Source organism: Melospiza georgiana, chromosome 1 (genome assembly GCF_028018845.1).
Source record: "Melospiza georgiana isolate bMelGeo1 chromosome 1, bMelGeo1.pri, whole genome shotgun sequence".
NCBI classification, from domain to species: Eukaryota; Metazoa; Chordata; class Aves; order Passeriformes; family Passerellidae; genus Melospiza; species Melospiza georgiana.
In genome coordinates, this window is record NC_080430.1 from 65,110,416 (window position 1) to 65,131,157 (window position 20,742).

The 20,742-nt window shown below is 46.7% G+C and overlaps 3 protein-coding genes across 4 annotated transcripts in view; 2 read left to right on the forward strand and 1 right to left on the reverse strand.

The window, feature by feature from the left end:
• The first annotated feature begins 595 nt into the window (after window positions 1-595).
• On the forward strand, window positions 596-10,466 carry SIRT5 (sirtuin 5). 2 transcript variants are annotated; one of them, XM_058027302.1, is made up of 9 exons: window positions 596-643; window positions 1,157-1,295; window positions 3,358-3,491; window positions 5,007-5,232; window positions 6,744-6,831; window positions 7,217-7,270; window positions 8,449-8,572; window positions 9,819-9,934; window positions 10,289-10,466. In XM_058027302.1, the coding sequence occupies exons 2-9, from the start codon at window positions 1,181-1,183 to the stop codon at window positions 10,362-10,364; spliced, it is 933 nt and encodes a 310-aa protein (XP_057883285.1). In that variant the 5' UTR covers window positions 596-643; window positions 1,157-1,180; the 3' UTR covers window positions 10,365-10,466. The 2 variants fall into 2 exon arrangements, with proteins under 2 accessions (XP_057883285.1, XP_057883281.1); XM_058027298.1 differs by lacking the exon at window positions 596-643 and adding an exon at window positions 738-917.
• Window positions 10,467-10,588: 122 nt separating this feature from the next.
• Window positions 10,589-14,792, forward strand: NOL7 (nucleolar protein 7). The gene is made up of 8 exons (XM_058033227.1): window positions 10,589-10,791; window positions 11,332-11,392; window positions 11,486-11,550; window positions 11,721-11,752; window positions 12,670-12,766; window positions 13,370-13,491; window positions 13,574-13,651; window positions 14,420-14,792. Exons 1-8 carry the CDS (start codon window positions 10,601-10,603, stop codon window positions 14,491-14,493), a joined length of 720 nt encoding a protein of 239 aa, XP_057889210.1. The 5' UTR covers window positions 10,589-10,600; the 3' UTR covers window positions 14,494-14,792.
• Window positions 14,793-15,158: 366 nt separating this feature from the next.
• RANBP9 (RAN binding protein 9) overlaps window positions 15,159-20,742 on the reverse strand; it is a 38,841-nt gene continuing 33,257 nt past the window's right edge. Inside the window, exons 11-14 of the mRNA XM_058033102.1 lie at window positions 19,471-19,592; window positions 17,227-17,378; window positions 16,449-16,560; window positions 15,159-16,136 (exon numbers count right to left, since the gene is read on the reverse strand). Of these exons, the coding sequence (XP_057889085.1) occupies window positions 16,006-16,136; window positions 16,449-16,560; window positions 17,227-17,378; window positions 19,471-19,592 (517 nt within the window). The 3' untranslated portion in view covers window positions 15,159-16,005. The remainder of the gene's footprint in view (window positions 16,137-16,448; window positions 16,561-17,226; window positions 17,379-19,470; window positions 19,593-20,742) is intronic.

Here is a 20,742-nt window from a genome sequence, read left to right on the forward strand (position 1 = left end):
TGTGCCTACAGGAGAGGGACACAGGAGCTGCCCCGGGGCTGGACAGGCTGCTGGTGGACTTGAAAGAGCATGGTGGGACTTTTTCCCCTCTTTGGGTGCGTGTTTTGGGGGCTTCTTCACCTGCTTAGCTGGTAATTTACAGAATCCAAAGGGAGGGGGAGAAATGTGTCAAAACCTTTGACTGAAAAGGACCGTAATGATTTAAGGTTGTTGGGGAAGGGCGGAGAGGAGGCGGCTGGATGAGAGCAGGCGCTGCCTTCTTTATGCAGCAAAACATGCTAAAAACAGCGTTCCTCATTAAGAAAAAAAAAAAAAAAAAAAGTGTGCTGTCCGAGTGCAGCGGAGTTTTCATCCGTGAACGCGTAAACTGCGAACGCCCGAGGGTGGACCGCAGAGAGGGATGACGCTGGAAAGCCATCCAGCTTTCCTGACCTACTTGCGTGTCATTCCAGCTGATACGTGCGCGCTCCGCGCAGCGCCGGGAAGCGGCTCGCGGCTGCCTCCAGTGCACCCATCCACGCCTCCATGCCGCCTTAACCCCGCGGCCCTTCCCCGCGGGAGGGCGGAGCGGCGCAGCGCGGGGCGGGACGTGCGGCACCGCACGGCTCGGCCGCCTCAGCCGCCTCCGCCGCCGCCGCCCGGGGTGAGTCGCAGCGGGCGGGCCGCGAGCTCGCTGCCCCGGGGCCGGCGTGAGGGCCCGGCGGGCGGAGCCCCGACGTGAGGGCCCGGCGCTCGCCCCCTCCCCCTCGGCGAGGCTCCGCCTGCCCGCGCTGTCCCCTTCGCCCTTCTGCGGGCCGGCAGATGCACGTAGGCTCGCAGCCCGCCGAAGCTCCGTCCTTTGCTTTTCCCCCTTCTTCTTAAAATGCCGGTGGTCCTGGGAGCTGCCTCGGGTTAGCAGCGCAGTTCGGGAGCGTCGCGTAAGTTGAGTGTCGGCCGAAAGCGCCGCTGTGCAGCGGGGCTGTTCTCCCCGGTTCCGAACAAAAGCGGTGATCCCGGCCCCAGGGTCTCGGGTCGGCGGTGATTCCGTGTTCTGCAGGTGCAGGAGGAAGCCGTGAGGAGCGCTCGCACCTGGTTCTTCAGGGAGAGCCCCTGACAGGAAGGCGGCAGAAATACGCACCCTGGCTGGGCCGCTGATGTTTGATTTATTTCTCCCCAGGTGAAACACTTCCGAGGGATCCTGATGTGTCTCTTTCAATCTACCGCTAGAAGGTTGGTTTCCCAAGTGCATTGTGGACTTAAGGCCTCGTCTTCAAAGAAACAGAAGTTTTGCTTGGAAATGGCCCGTCCCAGTTCAAGTAAGACGTGTATTTGTTTGCTTTAGCACCCCGGACAGGTTTTTAAGGTGGATTTGAAGTGCTAGAAGGTTTTGTGTTCTAGGTGAAATCCATGGCTTAATTAAAAATGTTTAAAACAGTGTGAAGTTGCTTTATTTGTCCCCCAGAATAGTAAAATTACCTTTCTGTGTCTGTTTTCTGTAGAGTTCCAAAAACCCTTGCAGTCAGCATGGTTACAGCATAAACACGTTTTTAATGTTTATAGTCTATGCACATAAGTATGCAGTGGTTAATTGCATTTTCCTTTCATAATGCTAATGAGTAATAAAACTAATTCCTCATTTCTTTGTACAAAACTGGGCCTTGAGCATTTGTAACAGTTGAGGAGCCCTGTTCAGGCTAGCAGTTAAGGCTGATCTCTTTTCACCTGTTTGGGGGTATTTTGGTTTTGTTTTTCAATTTGAGAATGTGCCTTAACTTGAAAATTGCATACAGGTACTATAGCAACCCCCTAATGTCAGGTAGCTGAGGCAAACTTGCTTTTTGTGCTGCCTTGAGCATCAGCGTTTGGCTGCTGCCAGAGAGCTGGCTGGGAGGGCTTTTGGCCTGAGCTTTCACGTTCAGGGCTTGTGAGGTTTGGTTTGCAGCCGCAGGTGGGGCATCAGAACTGCAGCGTTCTCTGCCCAGTCCTGTGCCTCTGTGCGGTGGTTCTTGGGACCTCTCCAGTGGCTCTTCCTTCCTACAGGAACTTACCTGCCTTGGGGTGGGCTTTTCTAAGTGTGGGGGGAGGGAGGGGGTAATTTTGGTTTTTATTTGAAAGATCACCTGGTAAATTGTGAGGATTAGGGTTGTGGTGAGCAGCTCAAAGTTCAGCTGGAGGCTGCTCACTGGTGGGATACCACAGGAGCCCGTACTGAGGCCAGTGTTGTTTAACACCTTCATTAATGGCCTGGACAATGGACCAGAGTGTATCCTTGGCAAGCTTCCATATAATACAAAGCTGGGAGGAGTGGTTGATACTCCAGAGGGTCCTGCCCCTGGGAATAAATAACCCCAGGCACTAGGACAGGCTGGAGTGACCAGCTGGGCAGGAGTGTCCCTGGGGATCCAGTGGGCACCACATTAGCCTTAAGCCAGTGATGAGCCCTTGTGGCAGTGAAGGCTCCAGGGCATCCTCTCAGTGCATAAAGACACCCCATGGTGTTTGTCAGCTGTGAGGGTGGTCAGACAATGATTGAGTTGTGCAGGAAGGTTATGGAGTCTCTATCCAAGGAGATATCAAAAGCCGCCCCACAGGACACAGTCCAGGGCAGTCTGCTCTGGCTGACCCTGCTTAAGCAGAGGGGGTTGAACAAAACAATCTCCAGAGGTCTGTTCCCACCTCAGCCATTTTGTGATTCTAACCTGAGTTGCTTTGAAAATCATGTCTGAGGTAAACTGCAAGAGATTTTTTTTATCTGTCTGTAGTTAACCTGTTCCTGTTTAATCTTGTCTTGGCTCACATAAAAAGGCAAAGGAAATTTTCCATCTTTTTCCCAAACTACCATGCAAGGAAAAATGGTGGGAATAACACATTTAAAAATATAAAATACAGCTGCAAACTTAGAAAATAGGAAAAATGTCACAAAAGAAAGCACATTTTCCCAAATTACCTTAATTTTGAAGGTGATACTTTGTGGGAAAAAAAAAATCCAAACAAAAACAACAAAACAAATGTATTTTTTTTCATCTCAGGATCTTAAGTAACAATAAGAAAGCAAACTGTTCCTGGGTGGTGGTGCCAACAGTTGTTATTGGGGTAGCATCCAGTGTGGGGTTTTAGTTATAGGCTCTGCTTTTCCAGTATTGACCATAATCATGTTTAGCACATGTTGCCCTACTGAGCCTGCTCAGACACAAGTTTTGAGGATCTCCAGGAACTGCCCTTTAAATTCCAACACACAGAAGCTCAGGAGGCAGTAGGTGTTCCGAAATTGAAGTCACGGGATGTGTGTATGGAAGCCATGTGTGGATGTGTAAGTGTGGCCTCCGAGGGCAGGGTGTGAGTGCCTGAACAGCTCCTTGTTTCCCTGCCCTGGCACAGACATGGCTGATTTCCGAGAGGTGTTTGCCAAGGCCAAGCACATCGCCATCATCACCGGAGCCGGGGTCAGCGCTGAGAGCGGCGTCCCCACCTTCAGAGGGGCTGGAGGCTTCTGGAGAAAGTGGCAAGCCCAGGTAGGTGCTGGTGGCCCGTGTCTGCTCAGCCGTGCCTCTCTGTCCATCACACAGGTGAGCATGGAGCGTCAGGAACAGCTGGAGGAAGAGGGTGGAAGTTCTCCCATGGCAGTGCAGCCGGGACAGAACTCTCCCTACAGCAGCTGCCTCTGCAGCTCTTCTCTGTGCCCTTGGGGATCTGCTTCTGTCCTTCGGTTTATCAGTTGCTTGGGAAATACAACATTCTTGCAGGCAGCTCTGGGTCTTTCTGCCATCCTTGTTTTCCTGCAGTTCAGCTGTTTGCTCATCTTTTGCAAGATGAGCAAAACCTCACTGTTTTCCTACCATGTGGGGCCTTTCCTGTTTTACACTCTTTAGCGTTTTAAACAAACCAAAATACCAAAGGAAGAACTGACAATAGAGACTGGTTGTTTTCTTTTAATCTTGGTGTCTCATAACACCCTTTGAAAATGCTTTAGGACTTGTTTTATTTTGGGGCAGGTTCTTTAATTCTCCCACAGGCTGTCTCTCCTGCTGGAATGATCTTGCCAGCACTGGGATTTTGCCTGGAATGATCTTGCCTGCCAAAGGGGTGGGAGAGGAGGTGGGAGCAGACGCTGGGAGTACAGCTGAAGGCACCAACAGTGTGAGCTCTGTGGGGGCCTCACAAGTCTCATCCTGCTGGTGCTGCAGGTGTTTCAGCAGCTGTTCTGCTGTCAGTACCTGATACCCCAAATGCTGCAATCACACCTGCTTTCTTTGTGGTTTTTAATTACAGCATTCCTGAAAGATCTGATGAAGCTAAAAAAGTGCCAGAGACATGGGTTTTTGAAACTGGTTTGAATCTAAAGATGAGTTTTTTGCTTTCAGTGACTATCAATTCAGATAAAGCATGTGTGTGTATAAATGTTTGGTCCTGCTGCATCAGAAACTTGCATTCAGTTTCTCTGTCAGTGGAATTGTGCACTGAGGTGCTGGACTGAGCTGCACCTCGTTTTTGAGAAAGAGAATCCAAAATTAAAGTTACCGCGAAAAGCAGCTTCAATTTTACCTGCACACAAAATACAAGACATTAGACTTTGGTTTTAACAATGAGTGTAATTTGGCTTGTGTTACACTTAAAGCAGAAAAGAAATTCGTAGCAAAGGAAATACATTTACTTGATGCTGAGTTTTATGACTGCCGTGGAAAAGAGTTGTGGGTGCCAAAAAAAGGGTGTGCACTGGAATATCTCATCTTGCTTTGTGCTAAGCCCCTAATAGTTTGGTAGGGCAGCACAGAGGATGGTTGGAGTGTAGTGTAAGCCCACGTACCACATGGTTGTTGTAAGTTATTTCCTCTTTTGATCTGACATTTTGACTTGTCCCCCCTGTAAGGGCTGTGGAACAATATTCTCATCAACTGCATTTGGTTATAGAAAATCTGCATTTGATGACCTTGTGATGCAGAGATGTATAAATGGCAGAGATGCAGCAAGCTTCATCTGGGGAAGGGATTCTTCTTTCATTGTAGGATGACCTGTTACATCTTTTGCAGGAGCTGGCTACTCCAGGGGCTTTTGCACGAAACCCTTCCCGTGTGTGGGAATTCTACCACTACCGGCGGGAGGTGATGCTGAGCAAACATCCCAATCCAGCCCACATTGCCATCGCAGAGTGCGAGAAGCGTCTCAGCAAGCAAGGAAGGAGCGTTGTGGTCATCACTCAGAACATTGATGAGCTGCACAGGAAGGCAGGCACCAAGCACCTCTTAGAAATCCATGGTAGGAGCTGGCTCACGTCTGCCACAGGCCAGGAAACCTGGGGTGGGGAGTGGGAAGAAGGGAAAATGGGATAAGTACAGAGAGAAAAGATTTTTGTCGTCAAAATTACAATAATTTGCATAAATTTATTTACAATAACACCCTGTTCTCTTTTGGAAGTTGTTTCAGGTACTTTGTAGCCTCTCTTTATTCCTCACCTTTAGGATCACAGAATCTCATCTTTCTGTTTTTAATGGATTCTGACAGTACACAGGAAATGGTTCTCCCTTTTGCTTGCACAGTTTTCTCCAGATCCACTTGAATTCATGTGGCTGTGACACCTGGCTGATTTCACTTAGGAAAGGGGAAAAGAACCCCAGGGATTCCACTGTGTGGTAGAGATGGTGTCAGACTGCCACCAATAAAGGGTGTATTGGCAAGCCTGGCCTCACCAGCCCTGGTGTTTTCCCTCTGTCCTCTTCTCACTTGTGCACTTCCTGGCTACAGGAGGACAAAGGGACTGGAAGCAATTGAGATTCCCTTACCTTTCTCTCCTGCAGCCAGTGGCCCTCCCCCTCTCTTCCCTGTAGTCAGTGGTATTCCTTACTCCCACAAAGTGCCAGAGGAGCACATGGCAAGTGCAGCACCCTGGGGGTCAGCGGGGGTTTGGGATCTGAGGAAATATACAGGTGTGGAGAGGAAGAGGGTGTGGAAGCCCTTGGAGCTGACCCCACAGAATCACCATCTCTGGATGTGATTAAAAAAAGACTGGACATGGCACTTGGTATAGTTGAGGTGTTAGGGCATAGGTTGGATTTGATGATCTTAGAGGTCTCTTCCAACCTCATTATCCTGTGGTTCTGTGATTTTTCACTTCTCAGGCCCTGCCACAGGGTAGAAGTCTCCCAGGACAAAGACCCATCCTGGTCCTCTAGCACTGTGATGCTTTTTAACTCAAGTATCACTAAAGGTGTAAATGGGATTTCCCACCACCACTTTTGTGCTTTGGACACAGGAAACCTGCACAAGCTATTTAGCAGTTGTGGACCCAATGAAGTCTTGACAAGAGTTTAATTTTGGTTATTTGTATTCCTTACAAAATGGGCACAATTTTTAGCTCTTGGCTGTATTACACATCTTGACAGCTTGTTAGTAATGCTACAGAAGTTTTGGGGGTGGAGTTTTGCATCAAACAAAATGGTGTTGACCAGCATCTTTTATTTTTTCAAGAAAATGTTTCTGATGTAAGAGGAAAAGCAATAAACAGAAATCATCTCCCTCAGTGATATTTTAAATTACGATTTTCCTGCAAAATATGTTATGGGACTGTGTATTACTCATGTCCTGAGGCAGAACAAGGTGGCACAGTGGGATTGTCTTTGCTGTTGCATTCCTGTCGTAAGTTACCTGCAAGGCACAGCTTTCAAGGTCTGCAAAGAGAAGCTGCCCAGGATAAACACAACCACTTGCCTGCACAGCCACACCTCAGAGCCATTGCTTCATCCCTGATGTTTCCTCTTTATGTGTTCCAGGTAGTTTATTTAAAACTCGCTGCACCAGCTGTGGAAATGTAGCTGCGAATTACAAGAGCCCGATCTGCCCCGCATTGGCTGGGAAGGGGTAATCCTTTCTTTCTTTCACCATTAAAAAAGGAAGCCAGCAGGGGGATGGGCCAGGCATACACTCAAAGATTTTTTAGGACTTTTTTCCCTTTACATTTCACCAGACCTTTAGATAATTACATAAATAGTTGTTGTGCCTTTGACAGTTTTGGCCAGCTTATTAAAGTTGCTCAGCTTCAGGATAATTCTGGACAAATTCCTGCCTGCCTCATGTATGGTATTTTAGGATTGTAGTAGGTGTTCAAGTTGGCTGAAGTTGCAGATTCTTTGATTGGAGGATGTGCTTTAGAGAATATGAAGGTTTTTAGAGAATGTAAAGTTTTTATTAATCTATAAAACACCTTTTGTACTGCTGAACATGTATTTCCATTTTGTGACTACAGGGCTCCAGATCCTGACACAGAAGATGCTGCCATTCCAGTTGAAGACCTTCCTCAGTATGTATGGATCACTTTGTTGGGCTGTTACCTCTTCATGCTTTGTGCATCTCAAAGCTTCATGTTACTGTTCATGTTGTTTTGGAAGGACATTCCACAGGAGACAAAGAACTCTGTGTAGGGGGACAGAATATAAGAAAATATAGATAGTGTAGAAAGTAATCTTACCCCTAAGGAGTTGCAGCTGGGCCAATTATCAAAGATTAGGAACAGGCCTGACTCTAACAAGCCACAGCTGTAACCAATGAGAAGAAGAGTGCTATAAAAGAGTGGGGTGGTTGAAAACTGGAGGCAGTGGCTACTTTGTGAAGAAGAAGGAGTCAGTGCTCTGAGGAGCTACTCATGAGAAACACCAAGAAGGTATGAAACTTTTGCGATAGGAGATAACAGTATGGAACCCCTGCAATAAGATGAGAACAACTCTGGAAATCTGCCCCAGGAAACTGAGTCTAAAGTTACAGGGGCATGAGACAAATGAGCATGTAGAAGTTACCATGGTGCTAAAGGCATCACACGTTTGTGTACCTGAGCACCAAGATGAAACGTGGCCAAAGTCCTGGGATTTGTAGTAAGTGAAGTAGTAGGAGAATTGCAGCAAGAAAATGAGTGCTACAGCAGTAAATGTTTTGTTACTTTGCAGGTGTCACCCACTGTTTTTCTGGAATACCATGGTGGGGTCCCCTCACAGGCATAGAATGTGCCATGTTGCTTTTTTATGTTGCCTGAAACTTTGCCTTAGCTAGTTGCAGATGGAAAAAGCTGCCACATTTTTCATCTGATTCCTAAGGAAAAAGAGGCTAACAATATGCTTCTGTCTTTTGGGTCATTTTCTCCTTAAAACCCTGTCAGCTAGTTTGTTAAAGCTGTTGGAGGCTGAGTTTTAACTTTCATGCATTTCAGGAGCTGAGTAAGGGGAAGACACAATTAAGTGTCTGTGCTGAACAACTGTTCAGCACCCCCTTCCTTGGGATCATGCAGTACCATGTGTATTTCCAGCATGTGTGTAGCATGGAATGATCTGCCTTCTGTCCAGCACGTGGTAGAGGAGGGTGTGGGGAGGGCTGTGAAGGAGCAGAGAGGATGATGGCAGGTAAGACTGCCCAGGGGAGAATGCGATCTGCTTTGCCGCTCCGCAGCCTGGAGCGCTGCTGACCTGTCCCTGTGTGGTGTGTGAGCAGGTGTGAGGAGGACGGCTGCAATGGGCTCCTGCGGCCCCACGTGGTGTGGTTTGGGGAAGCCCTGGATCCCGGCGTGCTCACGGCGGTGGAGAAGGAGCTGGATATTTGTGACCTCTGCTTGGTCGTGAGTGGCGCTTTCCTTACCTGTCCTCTGAACCGCCAGGGAGGCCACGCTAGGGACGTGGCAACTCCTGGGCAAAGCAGATGCATCTGAGCTTCCCTGAGGGAACTGAAAGCCCCAGAGGGCTTCTCTGGTGTCAGTGCAAAACATTAAAAGACCTTTCCGTTTGAAAATGTACACAGACTACTCAGAAGTCAAGTACACAGGGGTTAGAGACAATGCTGTTTGGCTGCTGAATTTCACTCCCCCTCTACTCTGCTCTGGTGAGACCCCATCTGGAATACTATGGACAGTTCTGGTGCTCCCAGCATAAGGACATGGAAGTGTTGGAGCAAGTCCAGAGGAGAGCCACAAAGTTCATAAAGACACTGGAGCACCTTCCCTGTGAAGAGAGTGGGGCTGCTCAGCCTGGAGAAGGGAGGGCTCTTGGGAGACCTTAGAGTGGCCTTCCAGTCCTGAAAGAGGCCTGCAAGGAGGCCAGAGAGGGATGCTTCACCAGGAACAAGGCATGATGGCTTTTAACTGAAAGAGAGTGGCTTTAGATTACATATAGGGAGACATTGTTTAATGTGAGGGTGGTGAGGCACTGGCACATGTTGTCCAGATAAGCTGTGGGTGCCCCATCCCTGGAAGTGTTCAAGGCCAGGATGGATGGGGCTCTGACCAACCTGGGCTAGTAGAAGGTGTCCCTGCCCATGGCAGAGAGGTTGGAAAGATAATCTTTGAGGTCTCTTCCAATCCAAACTGTTCTATTGTTCTAATTTCTCAAACAGTAAAAAATACAATTATTTTGATGCTCAGTTTGAAAAGGAAATAAGTTATAATGTGCTGCTTTTTTGCAAGGTGGTTTACATGCCATGTAGGTTCCAGATCCCTAACCAAAACACTTGGTTAGAGTGTGTCTTCCATTTACAGGATGATCTCAAGTAACAGAAGGAAAGTTTTGTTATTATTTTTCCTTGAAGACAAAGTGTGCCATTTTTTTCTGGAATTTTTTTTTCCATCTACAGTTACAAGTGGGTTTCTTTGGGCTGCATCAGAGAAACAATTCCTAATTGCTGTGCTAAGTTAAATAGTTACATCTGCAGTGACACTGATCAGATTCTGATTCGGTTTCATTTCTGTAGGTATCTCCTAGGCTTCGGTGCACGTACAGTTGTGAGAAGGGCCCTCACCTCGGGGCTGGGTTGGTTTGGTCTGTTTGAGTGCTGTCCTACTACTCTTGTGACTCCTGTCCCACTGCCCGCAGGTCGGGACCTCGTCCGTGGTGTATCCTGCGGCCATGTTCGCCCCGCAGGTCTCGGCCAGAGGAGTCCCGGTCGCGGAGTTCAACATGGAAACCACTCCTGCCACCGACAGGTTCAGGTAACGCTGCTCAGGGAACGCCTTCAGTCCCCTCCTTCCTGCCCCTGGTCCAGCTGCTGACGCTGGGTTTAGACAAATACGGTCTAGTTTGCCCCCCACCCTTATGAAATATTGAGTTTCTGTTAAAAAGTAAGAAAAGAGGATTCTTCTTCCGTGGTGGAATTTTCATCTAAGACACAAACGGTATTATTTAAAGGGTGAGGCTGAAGTCTGTCCCTACGCCCCACAGGGCCTAAACCCCTCTCTCCTCCTCGTCTTTGCTCCGTCCCTGCCGTGCCCCCGCCAGACTCGCCAGGTCAAGCAGCGGGATGTGCCGGTGTCTGCCCGCGCCCTAAACCTGCCGCTTCCTTCCAGGTTCCACTTCCCGGGCCCCTGCGGGACCACGCTGCCGCCGGCGCTGGCGCGACACGAGACGGAGATCATCACCTGAGCCCTGGGATCATCACCTGAGCCCTGGGATGACCCCCGGAGTACGGGGGCGGGCGGGCCGGCGGTGGCGGGACTCGTCCCACGGCAATAAAGGCGGGGCGGCAGAGCCACCTCTGGTGTCCTGTATTGTGTGTGCGCGCATCCCGCGGGACGGGGCGGGGCGGGTGTCCTGGCGCTCGGCATTCCCCGGCGGAAGGCGGGAGCGCTTCCGGGGCGGGCGGCACAGAGGCCGCGGCCATGGCTCGCCGGCAGAAGGCGAAGGAGGCGAAGGCGGCGGCCGCGGGCAAGCGCAGGGCTCCCGCCGCGCTGCCCAGCCCGGCCTCCTCCTCGGAGGACGAGGCGGACGAGGCCCCGGAGGAGGTGCCCTTCGGCGTGGCGAGGGAGGCGGCCGAGGCCGAGCGGAAGCTCGTGGGAGAGGCGGCGCGGAGGTGCGGACACGCCGGGGCCTCCTGCTCCGGAACGGCGGCTCCCACACCAGCGCTTCCCTCCTCTTACCCCCTCCGCCTAGCCCCGCTCATCTCCCCTTTCACCCCTCTTACCGCCGCCGTAACCCCTCGCTTACCTCTCTAATCCCCCCCTCTCACCCTCTTAGATCCCTTTTTACCCCCGCACACACCTCTTTCCCCCTCTTATCCTCCCCTTATTCCCTCCCTTATCTCTGCTTATGTCCCCTTGTTGCTTCCTCCCTCCCCCCCCGCCCCCCATCTCTCTTCTAACCCCACCACTCCTCCTACGCCTCCCCGGCCCCTTCTCCTTCCTTATCGTGCCCGTAACCCCTTCCCCCCCTTCACCCCTCTAAGCCCCTTTCACTTTTTCACTTTTCCTATCCCCTCTCCCTTATCCCCCCCACTTGCCCCTCGTCGTCACCTCCTTTGCCCCTCCAAGCCCTCGTTCACCCCCTTTGTCCCCGCCCGTAATCCCCCCTCTCCTCCCCTGGAATGCTGACGATGGCTCCCGCCTTCCCGCAGGCACCGGGAGCTGCTGAAGGAGAAGCGGCGGCGGCACCAGGAGCTGTTCGCGGAGCAGAAGGTACCGCGCTACCCGCCGGGGCGGGCCCGGCTCTGTGTGTGCGTGTGCCGGCCGTGTCCGTGCCCGTCTGACTCCCCTCTCTCTCCCCCGCAGAAGCGCAGGCTGCTGCCCGAGGCTGTGCTGCAGGAGCTGCAGGAGCTGCAGGATGTGTCCGCACGGTGAGCGGACATGGGCATGCGGCGGTGGCTGTTGGGATCCCCCTCTGTATCTCCCACCCCTGGGGCAGCCCCTTCTGGGAGACCATACTGGAAATGGGGGTTTCACGGCTTTAGTAAAGGAAGGGAGTGTGAATTGAAGAGTAACCTGTTGCCTTCCCTTTGCTCCCCAGGCCCGCTGAGCAGGCTGTGGCAGATGACCCAGGTATGTTACAGCTCGCTTCGCTAACGAGGGGCACATCTGGTACTTCAGGAGTTCATTCCTGTGCCAGAGCTCCAAGGGGGAGCTCTGGTGAAGACACCTTCTCCAAGTCTTAATCATGAGCATACTGCATAGATTCTTTTCCCCAGGAAAAGAAATGTCTGAGGAAAAATACAAAGTTAGATTGAATCTAATTCTTACACCTTTTACAGAAATCACTTGCTGTGCAGTGATTTCAATTAAATACCCTGAAGTTTTAAGGAAATCATGGGCAGGTATTACAGCAGAAAAAGCAAGGATTATCAAAGGTGGATTAATATTTAGCCTTTGTTTAAGTTTTAGAGGCTATTCCTGAGTACAGTTGTTAAATTGCCTCTATACTTTATATATCAAACTACAGTTCAGTAGCATCTGTAGGATATTAACTCTTTTCAAACTCAGAATTACAAAATCAAGGGTCTAGAGTGTTTACAACTGCTGTTTTTGCTTCATCTGTACTTCGAAGTACTTCAGAAAATATCTTATTTAAACATTTTCTCATCCAAATCTCACATGCTGCTGTATGATGTAACTGCTACTTTTTCTTGCCTTTTTTTAAAAAAGATCTGTTGTATTGACATAGCAAAGAGATGAGCTGAGAATGAAGCAAGACTGAAGCCAGAGTTGGATTTCTCTTTATGGGTTACCCACAGCTGTTGTGTTGCATTGAATTTTTGTCCAGTGACGAATCCCATTTTGTTGATGCTGAGGAAAGCTGGCTAGCAGTACTTTGGGTTGCTCCCCTCAGCATATTTCTTTCCATCCCTCTTACAACTGTTCTTCCTAGTCAGTTCTTCTGAAAAATGCTGCTTGTTTTAAGTCCTGTTCCTGTTTCACTGACTGGTTTTCATTTGTAACCTTTGGGAAATTTCATTTACAAGTTACTTTAGATGAAGAACTTGAAGCTGAGGCTGTAGAGCTGGAGCTAGGCCAAGCCGAAGTGCAGGAGAAGAAAGGCAAGAGGAGGAAGGGTGCCAGGTAAGAGGAGAAGATGATTTTGCCTGGTGTGGGAAGGTCTGTTCTGCATGGCTGTACCCTCTTCTGCACTTCATGTTCCCCCATCCTTTGTCTGATTGAAAGTGTATTTATGTACTAGAAGTTCCTTTAATATCTTCTGCTTTAGCATACTTATATATGTGTGCATATATATATATATAAGATAGAAATAATTTTTGCATATTACATGTATGTAACTGCTATGAGATGGCTGGGCAGTCATAAGCACAGCAGTACACATTGTGTTGTGGGGGTGGTTGAGCACCAAATTCCTGCATTTCAATTTGTTTTTCTCCCTGCTCTTTATTTCATTGTCACTGATGGCCCTAGAGAGTAATTGCCCTAGCTTCTGGTAGGATGAGCTCAGGACACCCAAGGAAACTACTCAGGGCACACAAAGGCATAGGACAACAGCTTGAGAGTATTGGTCCAGCTTTTTATTTTTTAATACTGCCACAAAGCTCATCTGAGTATCAGAAACCATCACTGGCTGCTGCTGTGCTCGAGTAGCAAAGCTTGACAGCAGTGTCTGTTGTTCTGGATCCTGTAACCACGCTTCAGGGATTTACATCTCCCTTTGACTAGGACAAAAAGGAACTATGTGGCTGTGTGCTTGAAGGACCACAGTGCCACAGGCCTCCACCAGCAGCTGGCCAAAGACTTCCTAAATGCTCAGCTCTACGGGCCACACACCAACCGGGTACCGGGTAAGCACTGCTGCTCCTGGGTGGGTCTGGGTGGAGCCTTGTCTGCCTTGAACTTGGCTATTAACATTCGTCTCCATTGCAGCAAATGAATTTTTCTCCCTTGCAAACAAGAGAGCCCGTGTCAAAAAAGCTGCTGTTCAGTTTGTGGACAAGTCTTGGGGTGAGTATAGAAAGTCAGAGTAGGTACTGTTTTCTGCATATGTGGCTAAAAGTACACTTGAATAAAATCAGGGTTTCCATGCCAGAGCATCCTGGCTTGTGATCCTCTTAACTCCAAGCACCTGGAGAGTAAGGGAAGGGCAGCAGTGCACTGCAGCCTCAGCAGGTATCATGAGCACACCCCCAGGGGTGGTGTATGAGACACAATTAAAAAAAAATTACCTTGTTTTTGGTATGTTAAGAGACAGCTCTTGTATTAGAGCCAGGGCTGCTCAGTGAAATAAATACTTAAGGAGCTGTTGTTTCAGACTCCACTCTCTGAGCTGTTGGAAGGCATTTTAGGTGCATCTCAGACTTAAAAGATACCAAGATCCCAGAACCTCTGTGTGAGCACAGGGAAAAAAACACCCATTTCTCCTCATTTCCATAATGGACAGGGACAGTTTCACACCCACACATTCTGTGAGGGTCACGAACACCACAGGGAAAAGTTACTGGTCCTTACCTAGCAGGGCCTGCTTTCCATGTGTGCTCCATCACTGCAAGCTCCACTGTATTCCCCCCACCCTCCTAAGAAGGCTGGTGCAAACTGCTACTCCTGGCCAGTGAAATGTACCTGGGGCACATAAAATACTGTAGGAAGTTTATCAGTGTTTGAGGTTGGTTGTTCTGCTCTGAAATGCTGCAGCTGCCAAGGGATTGCTGCTTCTCCAGCACATGGGGGCTAAGAAAAATGGTAACTAACAGCTTTTTTTTTTTTTTTTTTAAGGGCAAGATAAAAAGGAAAAAGCAGCAAGGTTTAAGAGACACTGGCTGGCAACACATATTAAAAATGGACTCTGAAGACAGCTTTTTGAGAAGATGCTGCTAAGGACTTTTAGTGACAGTTGATCTCAACACAACATAGGTGTTTTTCCCACTTCATCATCACTTCTTGCTTTCAGCTCCAGCCAGCAGAAGGCACTGAGCTGAGCCTGATGGAACTTCCCTGTACTCTCCTCTCCCCTTTCAGAAGTTCCTGGGGAAGCTACAGAGCAGCCAGCCCAGTGTTGTAGAACAGCTGGTGCTAGGACCAGGCTTGCTGAGCTGCCTCCGTGAGGCAATGCCTTTGCAGAGAATAAACATCAGCAATGTTGTACCTACTGTTGTGGATGCTGCATTCCTTTCAGCAGGCAGTCACTCCTGCTGCCTCAGTGACTTGTGTCTCTAAGGAAAGGCTGTACCCTAACAGCAGAATCACTAAATCAGCTCCCACAGCAGGACACTTCTCTCCAGCCTCAGGATTACTTTCCAGCAGTAAGGGATTTTCCCCATCTGCAGGGAGGCCTGAGTAAGCTTCCTGCACTGGTAGCTAGACTCACTGTGTGGCAAGAACATGGCAAAACCTTTCACCTGGACCAGCCCAGCTCCTCGGGGAGGTGGCAGCTCCCCTCAGAGGTCTCCACAAGAACTGCTGTTCTAGGATGGAGCTCTAGAACAAGACAATGTAGCATACACGTCCATGCTACTGTGGATGTAGACGTAAGTTTTTAATGGCTGGTTAATTATGATATCACTACATTTTATTGCAATATAGTACTATTTAAGCACTTTTAAAAATGCAAGGTGTACAAAGATTAAATTAAGACTGTAAATTGACTAAATATTTGGTTTTTATATAAATAGGTCATAACCACACTGTGTTGACATGTAATACTGTTATAATACAACAGTTAAACTGGTGAGCCTACACAACAGAAGCTGTCTGTAGTTAAACAAGGAAACGAAGTTGAAAAGACCATGTTAAAACAAAAAACTACTAAGATCAACAGGTTGGGATTGTAAGTAGCAACAAACATATTCACTCAGCTCCTGAGTAATTCAAGTTTTACAGTACACATTAAAAAATATCATTTCTTCCCATCAACACTATATATTCCAAACCATTTGCATTTTGCAAATTACACTGATTGAACTATGTAACAATGGGGGTGGAGGTTGGCAAGTCATCCTGCTTGACGTTTACATCACCCACATGCTAATACATCCATGTTTTTCTATTCTTCCGTCCCACCACAAGGTAGCAGGATTTTTGGTTTGTTTTGGACAATCGTTCAAAGGATTGGTACTTGTCAATTTGGATGTCTGACGTTACCAGTGATATTTTCAACTCTTAGTTGTCTAAGAGGTTTAAAGATGGAAATCTCCTAACACTAAGTTAGAAATCATTTGCATCATGCTGTAAACTAGGAAGCAACATAAAGCGACAGACTTGTCCTTAGTACATAATTAAAATTCCAAATTCCAGTCAGCAGAGCTGGTCTACTTTCCATGTTGAATATGCCACAACACCTTTCAGACCTTCAAAATGCATAGCTAGTGTAGGTAGTCTTCCACTGTGGCAAAGGCGCAGGATCCGATTCCTGACCGGGCCATCAATCCTAGACACTGTGACGCCTGTCCCATGGCCAGGGCAAGCGGGGGTTGCTTTGGCAGATTGTGAGTCTCTGAAAGAGAATCACAGTGCAGTTAAAATACCTGAATCATTTCATAGTAACACACTGAAAAATTGACATCTAAACTACTTAAATCATTCATCTGCAAGTTTACTCTTAGAGCAAGCCACAAAGTAGGAGCAACAACGTGACCTTGCACAGCACCGTTACTGAACAGGCAAGTACCTGTTATTTTACATACCCTCCAAAACAATCCCTCTCTTCCCGGAAGAGTGCACCCAACACTGCTGTCCTTACGGTGGAGCAGCAGGGCCACCTGTGTGGCACCCCAAGTCCCCTGGGCAGCCAGCAGGCCACACTTACCTAGTATTGCACTATTGAGCACAGAGCACACTGGTTCTCTTTGTATGGGGTCAAGCTGATTTCCAACAGGGCTGCTCCAGGGATCAGAATATGCAAGCAAACTGAATGCATCCTGTGGGAAAATGACTTCGATTACATCTACAGCTACAAGCTACTAGTGAAAAGAAGGGATATTTTGTTCAACTGTTTTGATTCAGAATCACAAAGGTGACTGTCAGTATCCATCAATACAAAAAGAAAAAAAGAAATTGTGACAGGACTTGCTCCATTTAGGGTTTTTTCCCAAGAGCAAGGCAAAAGGTAGCATTATTTTACTAACTCATGGGCTAAGATAAAACAGACTGAAAACTGCATGCAGTCTTTGGCAGGAGAATTCTTTTCCAGAGCAGTCTCAAATCAAGGCAAACTAATTAACATGCAGATTTTGGGCATCTCTACCAATCCCCCTGAGGTTCATTTATCATTGACAAAAGATCAGAAAGACAAAACCAGAACTTCGATTCTCGAGGGCAAGTTACATGGTCACAAATGAGAGAAAGGAAAGCACTAAATCAATTTCTGTGTTTAACTGTGTAACAGCACAAAATTATCTTCCCTGAGCATGTGTTGCACAGACAAAAAAGAAGACAGTGCTACACCACAGCTGACCAGAACATCTGCTCTGACACACATGAAAAATGGCAGAATTTAAGGCAGAACAGTATTCCAGCACAACACGCTGTGGGAAGCTCCTGCTGGGCAGCACAATTATTCATCTTCACAAGAAAATTAAACATACCTTGAGCATTTTCTTATTCACTGTGTTTTTGCCACATTCTCTTCTTAGCTGCTCGCTCATTGCTTGCAATTCTCTTCCAAAATGGATCATCCTTTCAATGGCTGCTTGGCTGCCACCACAGAGCTGGCGTCTTAATTGACTTGAATCTACTTCTAAAGAAACGATATCGTCATCATCACCACGGGCAGGGCCGAGGGTAACAACCCACGGATCTACAGCCTGACTTCACCCAAACACAGCTGCCTGCCCAGAGAGAGCAGGTCAGCCTCAGAGCCCATGTGCTCCTGTACCACACACCGGGGAACTGCTCCTTAGGAACATTTAACAGATCTGATTCACTAATGGCAAAGGCCATCACAGCATGTGCTGTTATCTGCAAGGGGTAACTTTAAATAACTAGATGGTAAACCAGATTTTACCCTAAAATTTTAAGGGAGTTTAAAAACAACAAAAGTCCCAGAGTTCTAACTTTTTAAATTCTTTGGCATTGCATTTCTGAAGATACACCAATTTGGGAACTAATAGAGTGTAAAAAAATGCTGAACTTCCTCAACAGCCATGATGGACTCTGCTACAAGACAATCATTTAGACTGTTCATACTCCTTGCAGAACACATCTTAAATCATTTGGCTATTTCAGACTTCTTTTGTAATCAAGCAGGACACTACAACTGATTTGTTTACTGTTTCATACAATACTCCTAATACTAGTGATTTTAAAAGATACTGATGCAGCTTACAAATAGTAAACTGACATTTGGCTTCTTTGAAAAATCTGCTTTTTAAAAATTTACACCTAAAACACTGCATTAAAAGAAAGGCATTTATCCATTCCTTGTCTTTTTTTCATCCATGGAATCAAGTTTTAAAATGAGCATTTTGATGGACTCTTCAGTTACAAATCCACTCTTCTTTCTGACTTTAACATTGCTATTTAGTGATATATTTTTACTACTCTTTCAAAACAGGATTTTTACCTGGCTGGATTTTACAGGATTTTTACTTTTTTTTCCCTTGAGATGTAAGTGTATCAGCTCTGGAAGATACCTGCCTACTTCACCTTCAATTAAGTAGCACTAAGGGGAATATATAATAGTTCAAAAAGTGAAAAACCACCAGACTCAACCTGGGGGCAGGGTCGGGGGGTAACCAGTGTAGGTGAATGGCAGAATTTAAGGCAGAACACAAATTTTCAAGCAGTGGTGTTTGTCCCTAGCTCAGCCTCATCTAAGACATGACTTTCCAAAGGCAGGAGACGACAAAAAGCACAACTCCCTTCCCTGTGCAGCTGCTGCGTGTCTGTCACTGCAAGTCTCTGCAGAAAAGGCTGCAAGAGAGCAAGGACCTGTTTTGGGTTTTCTGTCACAGAAATAAGGTCCTGTTATTATCCAGTTTCAGAGCATAATGCAGGGAAAATGGTGTGGCAGCTTGCATTCCTCCTTGGAGAGCTGTAGGAGAATGCCATTTGCTGTCCCCCTGCATTTCCCAGCAAAGCTGCAGGATCAGCAGCAGCCCCAGCAGTGGGAAGCACTCACAGCGCTCTGCACGCGCTGCTGCGTTCTGAAGGTCTCCAGCTGCACATTTCATTTAAATTACACATTAACTGACATCTGCTTAAATCAATTGTTTGAGTACCAATTCTGCAGCTGCACAAAGGGCAAGCAGAGGGGATTTAAATACTCATTTGTCACCAACATCAATAGGCATGACAGAGTAAAAAGCAAATTAAGTAAAACAAAGTTAATTTTTACCTTATAACTATATAGATTGGTATTTTTTTGGTGGAAAACATGGGAAAAAAGTTAATTTTTCATTTTTACATTTCCCTAATAAAACTCTTGAGCATTAAATATTAGCACTTTGCATTTCAATATAAAAGATTTAGAATTTCTGTGCTTACTGTGGAGCACAAAGATGCCATGAGAACCATGAATGGGAAGAGGGAGAAGCAATTTCCCAACTCAAACACAGGGTGCTACACAACCGGGTATTTCTTCTCAGAGGTACTTCTTTAAAAATTAATGCTAATTTCAGTAGCCATAAGTTACCCATTTCCCCTGTTCTCACACTGATATTGGACCACCTAAATCAGTGGTTTTAAAATATACATCTAATAATAGCAAAACAATCAAAAATTAAAGATTTGAGCTAGTAACCCTAATTTTCAAGTTGGGAAGCATTGCAAGTAAAAACATAACCTTGTTGCCATCACTTAATAAAAATGTAAGAAATATCACTGCAGACCCATTTCTGTGTCACATTCTTCCATTTCGTGATCATGTTTAGAACTACCATTTAGGAAGCCATTGGATGAAGTCTCAGCAACCCCATTGGAGTAGTGATCTGTTTCCATGTCGACATCATTGCTGAAAAGAGAGTAGTAAATACAAGTTTTACTCATATTTAAGTACTTAGGTTATCTTTACAACTTCATCACACTACTTCCTCATCTTAACTACTGAAAAGCTGCTCTTAAATATTACCAAGGTAGGTCACAGTTTCTTCGACAGCAACTGGTGATATCAGAGCACCATGGAAAGTTTCAAGGTTGCCTTAACAATAGTTTTCAGTAAAATACTGTTTTCAGATGCTGAAAATTTAAACATGTCCCCCATTATTCAGGAGTAAGGAATATAGCACTTACTAAATACAGACCAAACAGTTCTTACCTTGTTTATATAATTGTATATACCCAGAGTTGAAGAAAATGCATTGAGAAAATATACTACTCCCACTTTCCAATATAGTTAGCATTTATACATAAAAAATATAGTTAAATCAATATACATCCTACTTGGAAAATACCATATTTAGATAACTAATTATTTTGAAAAAATGCTTTCTCCTCTTATTTACTCTGTGGAATGACAGAGGGAAAACAAAAAAAGAAAACCCCAAAGCAAATGCTGAGTAAAGCAGAACACTGAAGAGACACTCAGTGGCAAATGCAGAGCATTCAGCTCCTCACAACCCTCTGCTCACAGAACTGCTTTTAGAAAATGCCAGCGTGGCTTTGGGGACTGAGCTTTGCTGACAGTTGCATCCTGGCCTGTTCTATTCCATCATGGAGAATAGCAACCTAAAACCTCTGTCAAGACCAAATAGATTCAATGTGGAAGTTTAATATCTTGCTTCTAAGCAACCAAAGATACTCAGCTTCCTTTGAGGAAGGAAACCAAAAGGCCTCTCTGACTGGGCAAGAACACAGCCAAGGAACTGTCTTCCTCCCTGAAAAATCTCCAAGTTGCCTGGACACTGCCAGACGTTTTGGCAGAGGCATCTGCTGATGCAAACAGAAATTGTAGAAAGTTAAAAAGTAAATTGTTACTCTTACTTTTTTACCCCGATTATCACTATTCAACTAAAATACCTTTGGTCATCACCACCACATCATCACATCCTGTGTGGTAGTTTTGGGAATCCATTTGGCACAATGCACCCGAGTGCTGTTGCATTTCACATCAAATTGGGTTCTGCTGCATCCATGCAACCCAGAGCTTAACCATACTGGTTATG

Bases quoted from the DNA above. Each gene is read 5' to 3' on its own strand.
- SIRT5 (XM_058027302.1), top strand. From the start codon at position 1,181: ATGTGTCTCTTTCAATCTACCGCTAGAAGGTTGGTTTCCCAAGTGCAT. The intron at 1,296-3,357 runs GTAAGACGTGTA...GCCCTGGCACAG, and splicing joins AATGGCCCGTCCCAGTTCAA to ACATGGCTGATTTCCGAGAG. The intron at 6,832-7,216 runs GTAATCCTTTCT...TTGTGACTACAG, and splicing joins CCCGCATTGGCTGGGAAGGG to GGCTCCAGATCCTGACACAG.
- NOL7 (XM_058033227.1), top strand. From the start codon at position 10,601: ATGGCTCGCCGGCAGAAGGCGAAGGAGGCGAAGGCGGCGGCCGCGGGC. The intron at 11,753-12,669 runs GTATGTTACAGC...TTCATTTACAAG, and splicing joins GGCTGTGGCAGATGACCCAG to TTACTTTAGATGAAGAACTT. The intron at 13,652-14,419 runs GTGAGTATAGAA...TTTTTTTTTAAG, and splicing joins GTTTGTGGACAAGTCTTGGG to GGCAAGATAAAAAGGAAAAA.